At 39.9% G+C, this 17,500-nt stretch overlaps 1 protein-coding gene across 2 annotated transcripts; it reads left to right on the forward strand.

Moving 5' to 3' along the window:
* Positions 1–2,397: 2,397 nt before the first annotated feature.
* Positions 2,398–17,188, forward strand: LOC143293649 (RISC-loading complex subunit tarbp2-like). Of its 2 annotated transcripts, XR_013056792.1 has the most exons (8): positions 2,398–2,477; positions 3,548–3,717; positions 4,815–4,905; positions 5,797–5,975; positions 7,740–7,870; positions 10,245–10,500; positions 13,371–13,594; positions 14,063–17,188. XR_013056792.1 is itself a non-coding variant. In XM_076604773.1 (7 exons), the coding sequence occupies exons 2-7, from the start codon at positions 3,555–3,557 to the stop codon at positions 13,505–13,507; spliced, it is 957 nt and encodes a 318-aa protein (XP_076460888.1). In that variant the 5' UTR covers positions 2,398–2,477; positions 3,548–3,554; the 3' UTR covers positions 13,508–17,188. The 2 variants fall into 2 exon arrangements, 1 of the variants encoding a protein (XP_076460888.1); XM_076604773.1 differs by having other exon boundaries at positions 13,371–17,188.
* Positions 17,189–17,500: the final 312 nt, after the last annotated feature.

Genomic DNA, 17,500 nt, shown 5'->3' on the forward strand with positions numbered 1-17,500 from the left:
GTCATTCATTCCTCCGTTTATTCGTTCGTTCGTTCTTTCGCTCTGTGTGTGTGTGTGTGTGTGTGTGTGTCAGTGCGTGCGTTATCAGCTTCTTCAAATTTCGAAATAATAATAAGTTGGAAATAGAAATAGGGAGACGCAATGGCATACCACGATGTTATGCAAGGTTTGTAATTTGTCTGTGATTAGAGATGAATTCCAGTTTATGGTGGAATGTCCCAAGTATGATCAGTTGCGAAAAAAATACTCATGTGTCAGTGCATGAAAAAAATTTGTCTTCCCCAATCGAAATCGGTTTTTAATTTTTGTAATAATTATGCAGAAAGGAGACCGGAAAAGAAGTCATCTTAGCGGTAAGTTTATCAAATCTACAGATGTTGTCTACTCGTTTGGAGTTTAAACACTTTGCCACGTTATTTTCTCAACTTCTGTGTGAAGCTGTTGTACATTTGAAAATGCTTCAAAGTTATGTTGTGCACGGGATGATTATTTCAGTGTAATTGTTCTCCATACTCCAATAGGAGTGAGTGTGTGATTTGGTGATGCTCTCTTTGTTTGCTCCCTTTCGTTGAAATGGTTGTGGGTGACCTCGGATATCGTTTTCTTTCTCTCATTTGAATTTCTTTTCTTTCATTATTGACATGTTTCTTTCTTTTCTATTTCTTTATATTTTCCCCCTTCTTCACCGGACCCACATCTCCCTCTCGAGATCTGTCGACATCTCAATCATTCGTTTTCTCCTCCTCATCGTCATTCATCTCATCATCTTCGGTCTTCTTTTGATTTGTTTCTCTAACCCCCTCTCTCTCTCGGACTCGGAGAAAGAGAACAGGAAGCAAAAACAGTAGATACTGACTGGCAAGGGGACACAGATACCCAGGCGTGAATGGGTACCTGACGCGCGCGTGCTTCAGTGTGTGTGTGTGTGTGTGTGTGTGCGTGTGTGTGTGTGTGTGTGTGCCGTGCGTGTGTGTGTGTGTGTGTGTGTGTGTGTGTGTGAGAGAGACTGCGGGGTGGTGCTGGACGGGTGTTGCACGGTACTGACACAGCGTGCACACGCACAGCTTACGCCTCCATTCATGATTGATTTAACACCTCCCGGCAGTACACTGTCACACTGAGCCGTACTTTCACGAGACCATGCGTCATTATCAGTACTGAGGCCTATCTGAACTCAGTGTATCTTGTTGGAAGTTTACCATTAAATCAGAAACAGTCAGTATTACAGCCACGGCATAGAAAGCAGGAATAGTTCGGCCGGCAGTATACTGATCATAACTGACTCATAAAGAGTATCAGTAGGCGCCGGTATAGTATACCAGCCAAACAGACACAACTATAGATGAGTTGTGGGACACAGAGATTGGACTGAGGCCATGAACTCGAATACAGCATACGTTTTCACTATGACGCAATATGATACGACAGCGCATGTAGGCTCTGCCTGGACTGGAAAAAAAGAAGTCACCACAGGAGAACTGAATCAGCCTGTAGCATGGGTAGGCCTATTCACATTTATTAAGTACTATAAATTTTCAACTTGACTGAATTTGTTGAACTCTATTTATTTATTTTATCTATCTATTTATTTAGCATAAACCCATTGGGTCAAGATCACTCGAAATTCTACTTTAGATTTGTTCATCAGTAATATTCAACATGCGGAGACACATTCAACTAAGAAATTATCCCATATTTATAGGCTATATGAAAAAGGCCCGGTGAACTCTAACCCGGCAACACTTGATAGTTGTTGTCTCAAGCTGCCGCCATGTTTAGTTGTCAGTTTATCAGTATTTCCGGCGTGGTTTGCGAGACTAAAAACGGAAACTGTGTGCAAGATGGCGGCACTTTACTGACTGAATCCGCATCAAAATTTAGTAAAATAATGTTAAAAAAAAAGAAGAAAAAAAAAGTCGAAAACCACTGAAAATAGCCGCAAACTTTTGCTCAGTCTGACTATTAATACTATTTTTGTTCCCGGATTTTGCATAGTGGCGGTGAATGCACTGAGAACTATCAACAACAACAAAAAAAACAACAACAACAACAACAAAGACGTGGGGGGGGGGGGATAAAATTCAATATCATATTTACGTCTGTTATGTCATGTGTATAGTTCCTGTTTCGTAAAAAGTTAATATCTTTCGATGTTTACGCGTGTATGCCATCAATTTTGTGAAACAGGTGTGTGGCCCATTGTACAGGCGACACTAAAATATTTACGACAATGTGTAGACAAATATTTGCATAATTTTGCATCTGCACAGACCAAGTGCAAATTTTATTGAAGGTAAATTGAATGGATGATAACTTCTATACATGTTGTATGTGCAACACACTTTCAGATGATGAATGTATATTTTTGCAACAAGCAGTCGGTTTCAAATTACAACTTCCGCTATCACCGAACACGCAAGAGTGTGTGGAAACCAGTCTTTCGGTTTTTCCCCCTTTTCAGGAATATCACCGAAAAGGTAAAACAGCACGTATTTGATAACGACTTTGTCACTGTGAGTTATAATCTATTGTAGTGATATTACACTGCCATTGATCTGTTGTCTTTGTCCTGGATTTGGGTACGACATTCAAACAGAAACAGAAACTTTTGGAATCCCCGAAGAAACCGAGTACAGACGAATACATTTTGATACTGACAGTCCTACATGGTATCAACCATGCGGTATTTGTCACCAAATTATTGACTTAGATGCAAGAGAAGAAGTACTACTTGAAGTGTCAATGTCAATAGTTGTGCGTTCAATTTTAAGCTCGCACTCCGTTACCGCTTTAGCCTCTAGCTCCCCCAGCAACCACACTGACTGGCTCCTTCGGTTTCTCCCAAGTCTATTTCACTCAGATTGGAATGAGCTTGAAGTTGGTGCCAGGAAATTTATTATCAGAAAGTTTTTAAATTAAACATAAATGTGTTGTTTTTACTGTGTATGTGCGCTCACCCGAGACACAGCACAGCACAGCATAGCACAGCATAGCACAGCACAGCACAGACACACACAGCACACCACACCACACCACACACACACACACACACACACACACACACACACACTCACAGACACACACTCACAGACACACACACACACACACACACACACACACACACAGTGAGAGAGAAAGAGACAATTACACTAGTTTCCAATTTTTCAGGATGTTGCATCACACGCAAGCATACACACATCAAGATGATCAACATAAGACATCAACTTTGGTGCTGGAAATTCAAATAGTGTGAATTTTTTGTTGTTCTTTCTTTTATGTGTTTTTTTGTTTGTTTGTTTTGTTTGTATGGGACATCAACTTAGAACAGTATGGGATTTTTGTTGTTGTTTATTTTGTGTGTTTGTTGTTGTTCATATATATATATATATATATATATATCTGTTTCGTATTTGCTTGCAAAGAAGCATCCAAATTATGTGACAGAGTATAGTATTGGGCTTTGACAGCATTAATCAGCAAGTGGTTGTTTTGCTACAATATGTGCACCTATAAAAATATTTAACATCATGCATCTGTTTATTTTCAGAACAATTATGACCATCCCAGCAGGTAAAACTCCCATCAGCTATCTTCAGGAGTACTGCACTGAGCGACACCTGACACCAGAGTATGAGCTCTTGTCGAATGAGGGTGCAGTGCATGAACCAACCTTCGTCATGAGGGTCAAGGTCGCAGACACCACTGCTGATGGGAAAAGTGTGTGAGCACAATGGTGTGGGTTACCAGATTTAGTGTTACTTTTACTAGTACTCCTTGCTATTACTTTTGTAAGTTTTAAAGATATTTGTGGCTTGAATTAATTTTGTGTAGAGTTGTGCAGAAAATTTGGAGGGGTGAGGATGGTTGAGTTCTGGAACTAAGCCAAATTTTGTGATTTCTTGCAAACAAGAAATATTAAGAGAATGGTTAGGATCTCTTAGTGGTTGTTACTGAATAGAAATACCTTCACTTGCTGTAATACTCTGGTTCATGATAAAACATGTACATAATTATTTAAATCCCAAAACTGAATAATTATTGAAAGATAGCAAAAAGTGAATATGCCAATAAATAGCACATGTTGCATGTGGCTAAACAAACAGGCCAACAGATTCATTGTTCTCAGTCTCTAAGTCTTATTAATTGAGAGAGAAACTTTTTTTGTTTGTTTTTGTTTGTTTTTTTTGTTTTTTTGTTATTAATAAGTCCAGTTAGTCCAGATTATTCCTTGGAATTACAAATTGCAGAGATACTTGTTTCATTTGTTTGGATATTTTGGTTCAGCCTGTGTTCCATGACATATGCTAGCCACATCATTGTCCATTAACCATAGCATGTGTATTGAAGCCTGGTTATAGAAGCTTTAAGACATGTCCATCCAGCCAAAGGCCCCTCTGTTTATTTATTACAGGATCTTTAACGAGACTATATGATGTTCTGGGAGACTGGAAAACTCTCCACCTTTAACTCACTCAGTACGGCCAGTCCTCTCTTCTCCTTTACACAGACCCCTCGGATGTCCAGTGGGTGTCTCAATGATCCAACCTTTAGCTTCCGTCGTCAGAATTGTGGTATTCTTTGTCAACATTCACCTCTTCAGTGTAAGAGCATTCCGCTTGTAATATTTTGATGGTGGTAATTGGGGAGAAACGCTGTTAACGTCAACTCTTTTGCCGTTCGTATGGAGAGAGTTAACCAGCCAGATGCAGCCAGGATTAAAACCCAAGGACCCTTGGACTGAAAGCCAGGAGCACAAACCACTCACCAGTATAATTATGACAAGAAATGAATGTTGTTGGATAATGTGTCTGCAGGTACCAGCAAGAAGAAAGCCAAGCACTCCGCGGCCCGAGCAGCCCTGGCTATACTCTTTGGCATGCAGAATGGAATGTTGGAAAACGAAGGGTGAGTTGTCGCAGATGCGTTGGTTAGAGCACTGAATTCTCACCCAAGTTTCCTGAATCCGATCCCTGATTTCGGCGCACCTGTTGGGTTAAGGATGGAGATTTTTCCAATCTCCCAGGTCAGCATATGTGCAGATCTGCTAGTTCCACAGCCCCATGCAAGTGTATGTGCATGCAGAAGATCAAATACATATGTTAAAGATCCTGTAATCCATGTCAGTGTATGGTGGGTTACAGAAACAAGAACATATCAAGCATGCACACCCTGAAAACAGAAAGTGGCTGCTTATATGATTGAGTGAACAAGCTGTCCTATTCATAAACGGTTACATGTTTGTGTGTGAGACAGAAACCTGAATCAGTGACACAGGAAACGAATGAGCACCCAAAGGCAGCTCTCAGTTGTCTCTACCCAGGTAAACAGCCTGTTGTTTAAAAAAAATGACTCTTTAAAATGCATAGAGATTGGTCTCTGACTGATAATAGGCGCTGTATAACTGTCCATATCCATCCATCCTTCCAGGTGAGCAGATGACACACACAAAAATTTGATGATGGTGCCAGGGCCTTGGCATCAACTTCAGCCGACAGTGCTGTCATAGCCGTGTCAGTGACAGTGATCAACCCATCAACATTTATCTTAAAATTTGGTGGATGTACCTTATGATCCCTTTTTCATTTAAAATCTAAAGTATGCGCCTTACCTGGGGATTTGCCCAAACCCATCAGCCTGTGAGGATCTGATATCGATTTTGGTACCAGGGCTATTTCATTCAGCAGTACTACTGGAGTTGGTGAAAGGAAGAGATGAAGCACCTTGAAGTCAGTAGAATATGGTAGTCCTTGCCATACATGTGCGTCATCAGTCTTACGAACACAAAACAATGTGCAGGTCAGGGGAGACAACCCCAAAAGAGGAGAAAGGGGTGGGCAACCCTGTTGGGGAGCTGCAGGAGTTCACGCAGAAGAAGGTGATCCGGCCGCCCATCTACTCCTTTGAGAATGACCAGCGCCCGCCTCATGAGCGCACCTTTTTCTGCACTGTCAAACTGGGCAAGATGGTGGAGAAAGGTGTGATTCCAGTTTATACCCTCATCCAGTTCACTGATGCTCCTGTTTTGGAAGACTAGAAGTCCTGTTTTAGTTTTTGAAATTTTGTTTTGAAAGTTTGTTTACTATTAAGGTATTTGTATGCTGAATTTTTCTGTGTGTTTTTTTCTTTTTTTTTTTTTTTACTGAATGTATCACTCGTGATAAGCGACTTTACTGTGGTCATGATTATTCAACGTCCCTCCTTCTCTCCTACAACCCCCTTCTCCCCACGACACCTTCCCTGCCCTGGAGGATTATGCGAGCAATTTTTATGTTGGTTTTAATGCATTTTACTTCTATGATAGAAATACTTTTTTTAAAAATGTCTTATATTAGGTTTTCTATTTTTAGCATTGGTTTATCAGTTATGACACAAGTCTGGAGGCAAATTTCTGTCCTCTGTGTCTCTGTTTCTGTCTCTTTGTTTCTGCTCCCCCACCCCCCACCCCCCTCTCTTTCGTCTGTTACTCAGACTCTGTATCTGCCTGTTGTTTCTGCCTCTCTCTCTTTACACATGTGTATGTTGTGATCAAGTGACAAATGGGGGTATGTTAACATCAAGTGCCTCTGGTCTGTCTGTGGTGATCCAGCATGATGGTATATATTCTTTTTATGCAGTTTACTAGTTTGGGATGTTTTATTGAATCAAGATTACAAGCATGTGTATTCCATCCGTTCATCTGGAAATGTTTTCTGTCTAGAGCATGGCAAAATGTGTAGAAACTTGCATTGAGATGTAGCTCAAGGGAAGGAACTCTATCCTGTGGCCCTTCATGCCTCACTCTCTTGGTGACTTCACAGCAGAGTTCTTCTCCCACTTCATGAAGGCGATGAGTTCATGTCAGAAGCTTTAGTTTTAGCAGATTAATGAGAACCATCCTTTCTCGAGTGCTTTGGATCTATCAAATCGTTTGTGACAGCTGAAACAATGGCTTAATGTTTGCCTCAGAAATAACAGTCTAGTTCACCCCAAATGTGATATGTTTCTGTCGGAAGAATACCGGGTATTTTGTCAGCGAAGAATACCGGGTATTTTGTCAGCAGTCAGCAAAAATATCTCTGATGTGTATCACATTATGTACCTGATATGAGATTATAAGTCTGGTGCAAGGCGGATTATATATCTGATAAGAGATATACCTGATGTGTCAGATTATAGACCTGATGTGAGATATCATTATATACCTGATTTGAGTGATGAAAGATGTGTGCCAGATTATACAGCAGATGTGAGGTATCATTATATACCTGATTGAGTAAGAAAAAAAAAGAACCATCTGTACAAGGACCTGATGGTGGTCTCCACTCCAAAATAGTGCTTCACTCGGTCTGGCTCCACAATTAAGCGATCCTTGTCATCAGCAGGGGGCTTAGCAGGTGGTGTCCTATCTTGCATATGTTGAATCATCACTCAACACCATCAGGGTGATTCAGTGACCATGCAGGGTCTCCTTCGATGTATGGCCTCATGGTGGCACAACGTTGATAACCAAAACAAAGCTCATATAGACAGCGCCTTGTGTCAGAATGTTTCCATATTATATGGATTTCTATATTGGCAGTTGGAAATTTTTTGTTCTTTAATTTACTTTGTTTAGAAATTTTTTGGTCTTAAATTTACTTTGTTTCTGTATCAACACAGGCACTTTGATCACAATTTTTTTAGTATCAGTTTTACAACAACTAATAATCAGTCACTACTGCACCGTGCACCACTGACTCGGAAGCGTGTTGTGTTTGAAGGTGAAGGTCGGTCCAAGAGGACGGCCAAACGTGCCGCTGCAGCAGCGATGCTGGCACACATCCACAAGATCACAGCGTCTGGAGGGGACGCAGACACTCTGCTGAACATGAAGACAGAGTCACACAAGGAGGTAATCGTCTATTCAAAATAGTACTACAAATTACGATAGTACACTTAAGATAGTCATCAATTTAGAATGATAGTACTAATTGAAATAATAGTGCATTGATATGGTGTTTTCAACCAACTGAAAGTGCTTTAAATTAATATATGAGACACGAACAACAACTCGCATATGCACACATGCACGCACACACACACACACACACACACACACACACACACACTTTCACACACACTTTCACACACAGAAGATACAGAATACAACTGATGGAATGCAAAGTCTTCATTATGTACAAAATATTTACTTCTTAATATTGGTTTTATTTGTTTATTGTCGTTAAGAGAAAAAAACAACAACAAACAAGAGAGGCAATGCCTTCAAGACTCACTTGTGATACACTTAAAAAAAAAAAATCTAATCGTTAAAATGTGTTCTGTATTTGTTATTATAAAGCTTCGCGTTAAAAAAAAAAAAAAAAAAAGAAGTCCTAACCAGATTTGAACCCCGCGTGTTCGGGTGAGAAGAAACTGCCTTATCCATTACACTATCATGGTTCCTTAATTAACTGACGTTCTAAAATTTAACATTTGAACATACTTTTTTAAAGGGCGATAAATCAATTGCGGTATTAGCAGTGAGAACGCTGTTTAAATCATATTATTCTGGTGTATCTTGGGCATTCAAAAAATCTTTAAGGGCAATAAAAAAATTCTTTTTAATGGCTATCGCCGCAATCACACTGCAACATTTAGCCGTTTTCACTAGATCGAGATAGATGTACAAGTACAAGTTTAGTTACACCCGCTGGGAATGTAGTACGACACGGTCGATTCAATTTCTCTTTTATGTTCATTCTAGTTTTATAGTTTTAAAGTTGATATGAAAATTTAGTATTTTGTTAAACTAATAACATGTAGAGCCAAGTACAAGTACTTCTAAACGTCATAAGAAGTGAAAAGGACTTCATTTTGAGAAAAGTCAAGACTGGAAATTTTTTCGTTTCATCGTGATCAGTTCAAGGGTATTAACTCACATGGTTTACAATTTTTAACTGTGAATTCCGACTGATTCTGTGGATATTTTTATGGCAGTTTGGGGCATAATCCAGTAAGTGATGAGGCGTTCACAAATCTTTCTCTGAATAAATATTTAACAGTCTCCTTCTCCAACTTTCTATCACATGTTATCGTGTATTGTCCATTGAATATAGGATTGAACGGGCAGGTCAACAACTTGCAACAAAATGGCGTCGTTCGCGTTCGTGAAGAATATGAGCATGCGCTTTGAATGTGTATAAATATATGTACGCAATTGATTTTTGCCCATGACCTTCAGGGCTCAGCCAACAGATCTGTAAAGTCCACTCGTCGTATTGATTATAGTATTTTCCGAAAAAGACCACTTGGGCGAATGAATATAGTGAAAGCCCTGTACACTGAGAGTAAAACACACAATATAACAGTAAATGCAGTTTGCATATAATTAGGCTTCATTTTTTATTCTTTTGTGCCCATCCCAGAGGTGCAATATTGTTTCAAACTAGATGACTGGAAAGAACTGAATTTTTCCTATTTCTATGCCTAATTTGGTGTCAACTGACAAAGTATTTGCAGAGAAAATGTCAATGTTAAAGTTTACCACAGACACACACACAGAGACAACCGAACACTGGGTTAAAACATAGACTCACTTTGTTTACACAAGTGAGTCAAAAACAGCATGCTTAAGATTGCGATCACACAATAAGCTAAAAACCCAGACATAACATCACATTCAAGGTATGTTGTAAGTGCAAGGTCAGATATATATGCATGTTTAGAAAAAAACACTACAGGAATGTTCACTGTAACAGGTAGAGGAAAATGAAGAAGAACACCAATGAAGAAGGTATGAACTGACGTATAAGCATAAGTTTCAGTTTCAGTTTCTCAAGGAGGCATCACTGCGTTCAGACAAATCCATATACACTACACTAAACCTGCTAGGCAGATGCCTGACAGCAGCGTATCCCAACGCGCTTGTCAGGCCTTGAGTGCATGCTTTTATATTTGCGTACCTATCAGAGTGGATTTTTTTTTTTCATAATTTTGCCAGAGGACAACACTCTTGTTGCCATTGGTTCATTTTCAGTGCACCAAGTGCGTGCCGCACACGGGACCTCAGTTTATCGTCTCATCCGAAAGACTAGACGCTCAGTCCGATTTTCCAGTCAGACTTGGGAAAAATGGTGAGAGCGAGATTCGAACCCACGCCCACTCTCTGTATTGGCAGCTGAGTGTCTTAACCATTCTGCCACCTTCCTCTAAGCATCAAAGAAAACGAAAAAAAAGAAAGAAAGAAAGAGTACAAGGAAGGTAACTATCACAACACAATGTTTCAGATTTGGCAGGGGGAGCCTCTCAGCATCAAGGAACCCTACACAGAGTTCCAGAAGAAGCGGCCCTCCCTGCTGGCACCCCAGCAGTCCCGAGAGCTGCAGCTGTTCTACGAGAAGGTGATGCAGAGCGCCGGCAAGCAGCTGAAGAGCGCCAGCGCACCTGCCATCGCCGCCCACTACTGCCAGATGCTTCAGGACATTGCCGACACTCAGCGCTTCGAAGTGGCCCTCTTTGAAGTGCAGGAACGCACCACGTTAGGTCAGGCCTGGGTGGATTCACTGGGAGGAGGCATGAAAAGAGAGAGAGGGGGTGGGACTGTTGGAATGTTTGTCGATTTTGTGTGTAGATGGATTTAAATCATTCAGGATGGGTAGATCGGGAGAAGGTGTGAAAAGAAAGAGAGAGAGGGGGAGAGAGAGAGTTGGAATGTTGTCGTTTTTGTGTGTAAATGGGATTAAATCATTTAGGATTTGGTAGATTGGGAGGAGGCGTGAAAAAAGAAAGAGAGAGATGGAGAGAGAGAGTTGGAATGTTGTCGTTTTTGTGTGCATAAATGGGATTCATTCATTCAGGACGCTGCTGCCTCAAGCCCGTGCAGCACTTTTAGCCTGAAACTGCCTTAAAAAACAGGTTTGAAAATAGGCAGTGAGACATAAAGCACTACTGTGGTTTTATTTATTGAGAGATAGGCGTAAAAACTTGGCATGATGAGAGAAGATAGTTTAGTTTCATCATGTTCTGCATCCAAATCTTTGTAAGTTGGGCTGAAATCTGAATCATTTGGCTTCTTGTTATTGTAACTTTCCATGAAAACTTCCTAGAGTTTTTAACATTTTGGGGGCAAAAATTTGAACAAGACTACCAAAAACAAACCAAATGGACAGAAGACTGGTGAAGAGAAGTAACTAGTGGTATGGATTAAGAAAATGTTGACAAGGTTTGGACTTGGAGATTGGTGTCAACTTAGACTTGTAAGATGGTGTTGAGTGAAGCTTTTCTGCTCTGATCAATAATGTGCTGATGAAACTTTTCAAAACATGAAACGCAGAAATATCATCTGAATCTTAGCTGTAACCCTGGTGAAATTTTAATACATTTATTTTTTTAAGAGCCAAGTATGATTTTTTTTTTCCTTTCTTGTATTCATTGATGCCTTTGGTTAAAAATTATTTCTGCATTTCTGGGCTACAAATGACACATAAATTCATGTATATGTGCGTAGGTTTTTATGTAGGAAGGAATTTTTGTTTAATGTCCCGTCACACATATCGGTGATTGAAGACATTTTGTAAAAGTATTTATGAATACATCTGAGTATTATCGGTTAGAAGGGGTGGGAGATGTGGATGAATGGAGGGTTTGGGGAAACTGGGCAAATGAGGGTAAAAATGTGGGTGAAATTTGAAAGAAAAACAAAACAAACAAACAAACAAAAAAACAAAAAAAAACCCTCTAAATACAGTTACAGGAAATTACTTAGGTTTTTATGTGTATCATGTATGAATAGTTAGGCAGCCATACTCCACAATTTTGGGTTGAGCATGCTGGGTATTCCATAAGCTGTTCTGCATGTATGTTGACCTTGGAGATATAACTCTTCAGCCAGGTGCCAATACCACAATCAAAGCCAGGATCCTAAGATTGAAAGTCCAACACTCTAACCACAAAGCTACTCTGCCCATCATCGTAGGCAATAAACTGGACAGAAATTTGAATTTATTCAACACAAGCAACACTGTTTCTCGTCTCTTTATTTCTGTTTTCAGTGATAGTTACTGTGGTCAATTTCATTGATTTATTCCCGTAACTGCATTTAACATGAAAAAAAAAAGATTAATTGATTGACAGCTTGTTTATTTTTCAGTTAATTGAATGGTTCTTCACCGTTGTACCTTTCTACCTTTACCTAGTAAAGATTTACAGCCCACCAGGTCCTGTCCTGCGTTCCTCAACTGACACAGGCGTTTTTTAAATCCTGTCTTCCAGACGCACAGGTCGTATGGTTTCCAAACATTTGCATACTATGGCCTTTGGAGTTTGAAATCTCTGCCACAAAATGCCAGATACTGCCCGACTACTAAAATATTTCAAGTCTAATCTTTAAACGTACTTGTTCAAAAAGATATTTCAAACTATAGATCCTTCTCCCCACCCAAACTGACTTTGTGCATGTGTGTGCGTCAGTGTGTTTGTGTGGAGGGGGTAGGGGGCTGTTGTGAGGTGGGAGAGTTGTATGAGTCATGAGTGATGTTACACTGTTTTTGAAATAGTATTAATAATTTTTTTATTTTTTTTATTGTGTTTGTATCTTTACATTTTTATTATATTCCTTCGTCTTTTTTTGTCTTTTTTTTTTATTACATTTTTATTATATTCCTGTGTCTTACTCATACTAGAAGTATTGTTAACCCATTCAGTGCCACAGCAAGTATCATGTTCGTTCATAGTGAGGTCACTGATGACATCATCAGAAGAAAGGAACTAACTCTGGATGGCTGAAAATTCAGTTTACCTAGAGTGGTATATCTCCAGACCATTTTCTCAGTTATAGGCCAATTGTTTTGGATTTTGTTTTGACGTTAAACACCACTTTCTACTGTTTTTTCCCCCGGGCACTGAAGGGCTTTATTGTGCTCAGAGCTGCAGGGTAAGCACTGTAATTATAAATGCCTTTTTTTTTCTTCTTCTTCTTCTTCATTTGTGGGCTGCAACTCCCACATTCACTCATATGTACACTAGTGGGCTTTTACGTGCATGACCATTTTTACCCCGCCATGTAGGCAGCCATACTCCATTTTGGGGGGTGTGCTTGCTGGGTATCTTTTTGTTTCAATAACCCACCATATGCTGACATGGATTACAGGATCTTTAACATGCGTATTTGATCTTCTGTTTGCGTATACACATGAAGGGGGTTCAGGCACAAACAGATCTGTACATGTGTTGACCTGGGAGATCGGAAAAATCTCCACCCTTTACACACCAGGTGCCATTACCAAGATTTGAACCCGGGACCCTCAGATTGAAAGTCCATTCGGCTGTTGTGGCCATCTTTCTATTATTTAAAAACTGAATGTTGGTCTAGCTAACGTACTGAACAAATAACACACTGCTACGGCCCATGACAGGTCACATCCAGACAATCCTGAAGCTGACCACCAGCCCCGTGACAGTGTGCCACGGCTGTGGCACCACAACGGAAGACTCTCGAGCCAGCGCTGCCCACAACGCCCTGCAGTACCTGCGCATCCTGACGAAGCAGTGATGAGGGCACCCAGGAAATGCCATAGCCTCACAGCGCACAGATAGAGCCTTGACTTGGGAGTGGAAGCTTATGGACATTGTCTTTTGGGTTTGTTTTTTTCTTTCTCCCTCATGAACTCTCTTCTGAGTAGGGGTGGGAAATGTGTGTGCATTGAAACATGATTGTTGCTGTGGACCAGAGAGAAAGTTTTGGGGTTTTTTGTTTGTTTGTCTTTGCACAAAGCGCAGCGTTCATGCTACGCAAACTGCATGTGGTTGGTGGAGACATTGCTTGTATTCTGACTGCCGCTGCCAGCTCTCTGCTCCTGTTAAGTGGTAAACGTAAAATGACTCTTTGATGAACACGGTTTTGGGAACAATTTTTATGAACAGGGTGAATCTTGCTCAAGTGTGTCATTAAAATTATGTTTTGCGTTGATAAACATCCCATTTCAAGACTGATTCTGGAAAACATGTGCTGATAAAACTTGAGGTAAAGCTTTACTGTCTAACTGTCTAAGCACAAGGTAGTTCAGGATTTTTTTAACAGCTTACACTGAGCATTGCTGTTTTTCAGGTCAAGCTATGTCAGTGTGAATGATAAGAAGAAGAAGAATGATCCACAGCAACAGTCAGTCTCAGGTCAGCCTGGTGCACCAAGAGCCCACAGCTGTGATACATCTGGTTGTTTGGTCGAGTGTTGGATGCATCCAGTGTGGGTTTCAAAGTGTCAGCCCTCTCCCACCGTCAAGAGCTCTCTGGTGTTTGTGAGGTTATGTGATATCCTGGGGGGATATTGAAATTATTGTGTACATACATATATATATGTTACATGTTGTGTCTCGTTAGGTTTGTTGTGCTTAACATTTTCTTATATGTTGCTCTTCAGTTTTTTTCTGTCTTTCTCCGTTTCTGTTTCCTTGTGTTCAGGTGACATGCCATCGATCCTTCCTTTTTCTTCTCTCCGTGCCCTTCCCCCCCCACCCCCCATCCCCCTCTCTCCGTCCCACTTCCTCTCTTTTCTATGACAGTGAGGTTGAGGTGTTAGTGGATGTGTGTGTGTGTGTGTGTGTGCATACACATGTGTTTCTGTGCATACTCTTTAAATGCTTGCACATTTGTATGCATCTGTATGAGTGTCAAGAAAGATGGGGATTTTGTGTAACCATTTCTAAGAATTCTCTCTTTGGTCTTGCAGTTTTGATTGAAGAATATTTAGTAGATTTCATTGCACTCACCACTTGCCACCATTTGCAGTATGTTTAGCTCCAGTGAACTTAACTCACTCAGTACGGCCAGTCCTCTCTTCTCCTCTACACAGACCCCTCGGATGTCCAGTGGGTGTCTGAATGACCCAGCCTTTAGCTTCCGTCATCAGAATTGTCGTATTCTTTGTCAACATTCACCTCTTCAGTATAAGAGCCTTCCGCTTGCAATATTTTGATGATGGTAATTGGGGTGAAACGCTGTTGACGTCGTCTCTTTCGCCGTTCGTATGGAGAGAGTTAAAGGATTCCAATGAAAGGAGCAGCTCTAGTGAATCTGTGAAGGGATTCTAGTGAAACAAGCAGCCCTTGTGAATCTGAAAGGATTCCAGTGAAATACTTAACGGACATGCTGGGAATCTCACAAATTTTATTGTTGTTTATTAACTTGTTTTGTCATTTTACAAACTGGATACACTGGTACACAGCAAGAATCATTACACTTAACACGATGGAACTTACAGAATCATTTGCTGTTCTGTAAAATCCTGTATTGTAAGCATAAAAAACAACCACCTTCTGTAGACAGATCGCTTCTTATGTCATGTCATTGATCAGAATATTATCGATATACACATCACATGTATAAAGTGAGTTTTACTTATTTACAAGACTTTTACAAGATAGAGTAACTCACATTACATGATGGAACATCTTCACATTTCCAGACAGATTAAGAGAGCAAGAAAGAGAGAGGGAGAGAGATGAAGTGGCATAATATATTGCTGGAAGTTTTGTGCTAGAAATTTCCTCTTTTCTATCACTGTCTTTGTCTTTAGCCATTTCCTTTTCTTTCTGTCGTCTCACGCTTTCTGCATTGCTGGTCCATTCACCTATACTTCTTTCGCCGTGAAAATTTTTTAGTCATCCTTAAGTAATTGGACAGGAAGTTGGCAGAATGGTTAAGGTGATCATCTGCTAATACAGTGTCTGTGAGGATCTGGGTTTGATTCCTACTCTTGCCCTTTCTCTCAAGTTTGACTGGAAGAATCCAGCTGAGTGTCTAGTCATCTATGTATTTGGCACACTGAAAAAGAACCCACGACAACAAAAGGTTGTCCTCTGCCCAAATTCTGCTGAAGAAATCCACCCTTGATAGTTACACAGATATGTATTCATGCACTCAAAAGCCTGACTAATTGCATTGGGTTATGCTGCTGGTCAGGCATCTGCATAGCAGATGTGGTGTAGCAGATATGGATTTGTCAACACAGTGACACCTCCTCGAGAAACTGAAACTGAAACTAAGGCATTCTTGCCTTATTACATTATTTTTTTCTGCCTAGGACATGTGACTTGCCCGCTGGCATTTTATTTGTTGAGTATGCTTGTAATGATGCATTAATTTTGTGTATTATTTATGATTGTGTTTGTGTTCATCTTTTATGTTTGTTGTTTTTGTTTGTTTTTTAATCCTATGGTGAAAAATTTACAGAATGGTCAACATTTCTTGAACTTTTGTTTGTTAGTTCTGAGAACATTGTATGTTTTCTGTGTGTGTGTGTGTGTGTGTGTTTGTGTGTGTCTTTTTGTCAGTGTTCAAAATGTTTGGATCAGTTTTGATGTCGATGATACATGTTCTCTTGTTGCAGCAGACATTCTGTTTATCATGTAAAATCACCTGTGTCTGTAAGTCTTTGCATGGTGGAGAGACAGAGGGAGAGAGAGAGACAGAGATTCTGTGTATGTTTGCGTGTGTGTGAGTGCATGTGTGTATGTCTACATGGGTGATCCAGTGTTAATGAATGCTGGATTTTTTTGTTTCTTTTTAATGGCTTTCTTTTTTGTTTTTCTTTCTTTTTTTTTTAATACAAAATCTACAAAGAAAAATGAGATTATGAATTCAGACTGATATTCGGTGTGTACTTCTGTGCAAATCTGTGGTCAACTGACAAATACATTTTTCATCTGTAGTTTATCAGCCACTGTTCATAAACATTTTTAGCAGTGATACTTTAATTTTCTTCCAAGATATATGTCCATTTCTTAGGTGCTTTTCCAGTTGAGACCATGAATATATGAATGCATCATTATATCTTGGTTTTGGATCACATTTTGTGGTCTAGATTTGAAGGTTCACAGCAGCATTCTTTCTGTTAAGTTAAATTTGGCCCTTTGGGGGGAAGTTGAGGGAATGGGGTAGAATTATGATGTCATTTTTCAGAAGGATTTAAGAAAGAAAGAAATAAAAAAAATACCAGTTCTGTTTTGTGTTTATTTGAAAACTGAGTGTGTTTTGACCTTTTCATTTGTCTTTGGTTTGGTTTTGCTTGTGTGTGTGTGTGTGTGTGTGGGAGAAGAGGTAAAATTTGTGTGTGTGAGTGTGAGTGTATGGGAGAAGAGGTAAAAATTTGTGTGTGTGAGTGTGTGTGTGCTAATGAGAAGATAGAGGAAATGCATTTGTGTGTGTATGGGAAGAGAGCTAAAATTTGTGTGTGTGAGTGTGTGTAGGCATGTGTGTGAATGGGAAGAGGGAGAAAATGTATTTGTGTCTGAGGGGGAAGGGGGGGGGGGCAGAGAGCGAAAATAAGTATGTGAGTGTGTGCGAATGAGAAGAGAGATCATGAACTGCGTATGATAAGTCACACCCATTCCCCTTTCTTAAACATCATCATCTTATCAGTTATGTTTCATCAAATGAAAAGATGTTAAATGTAGTGTAATTCTGCTACTACTTCTTTATTTGGTGTCATATACTACACAATGTATATATATATATATACTACACAATATCAAACTGATACCAACTA

The sequence above is a fragment of the Babylonia areolata genome, chromosome 19 (assembly GCF_041734735.1).
Source record: "Babylonia areolata isolate BAREFJ2019XMU chromosome 19, ASM4173473v1, whole genome shotgun sequence".
Lineage (NCBI taxonomy): Eukaryota > Metazoa > Mollusca > Gastropoda > Neogastropoda > Buccinidae > Babylonia > Babylonia areolata.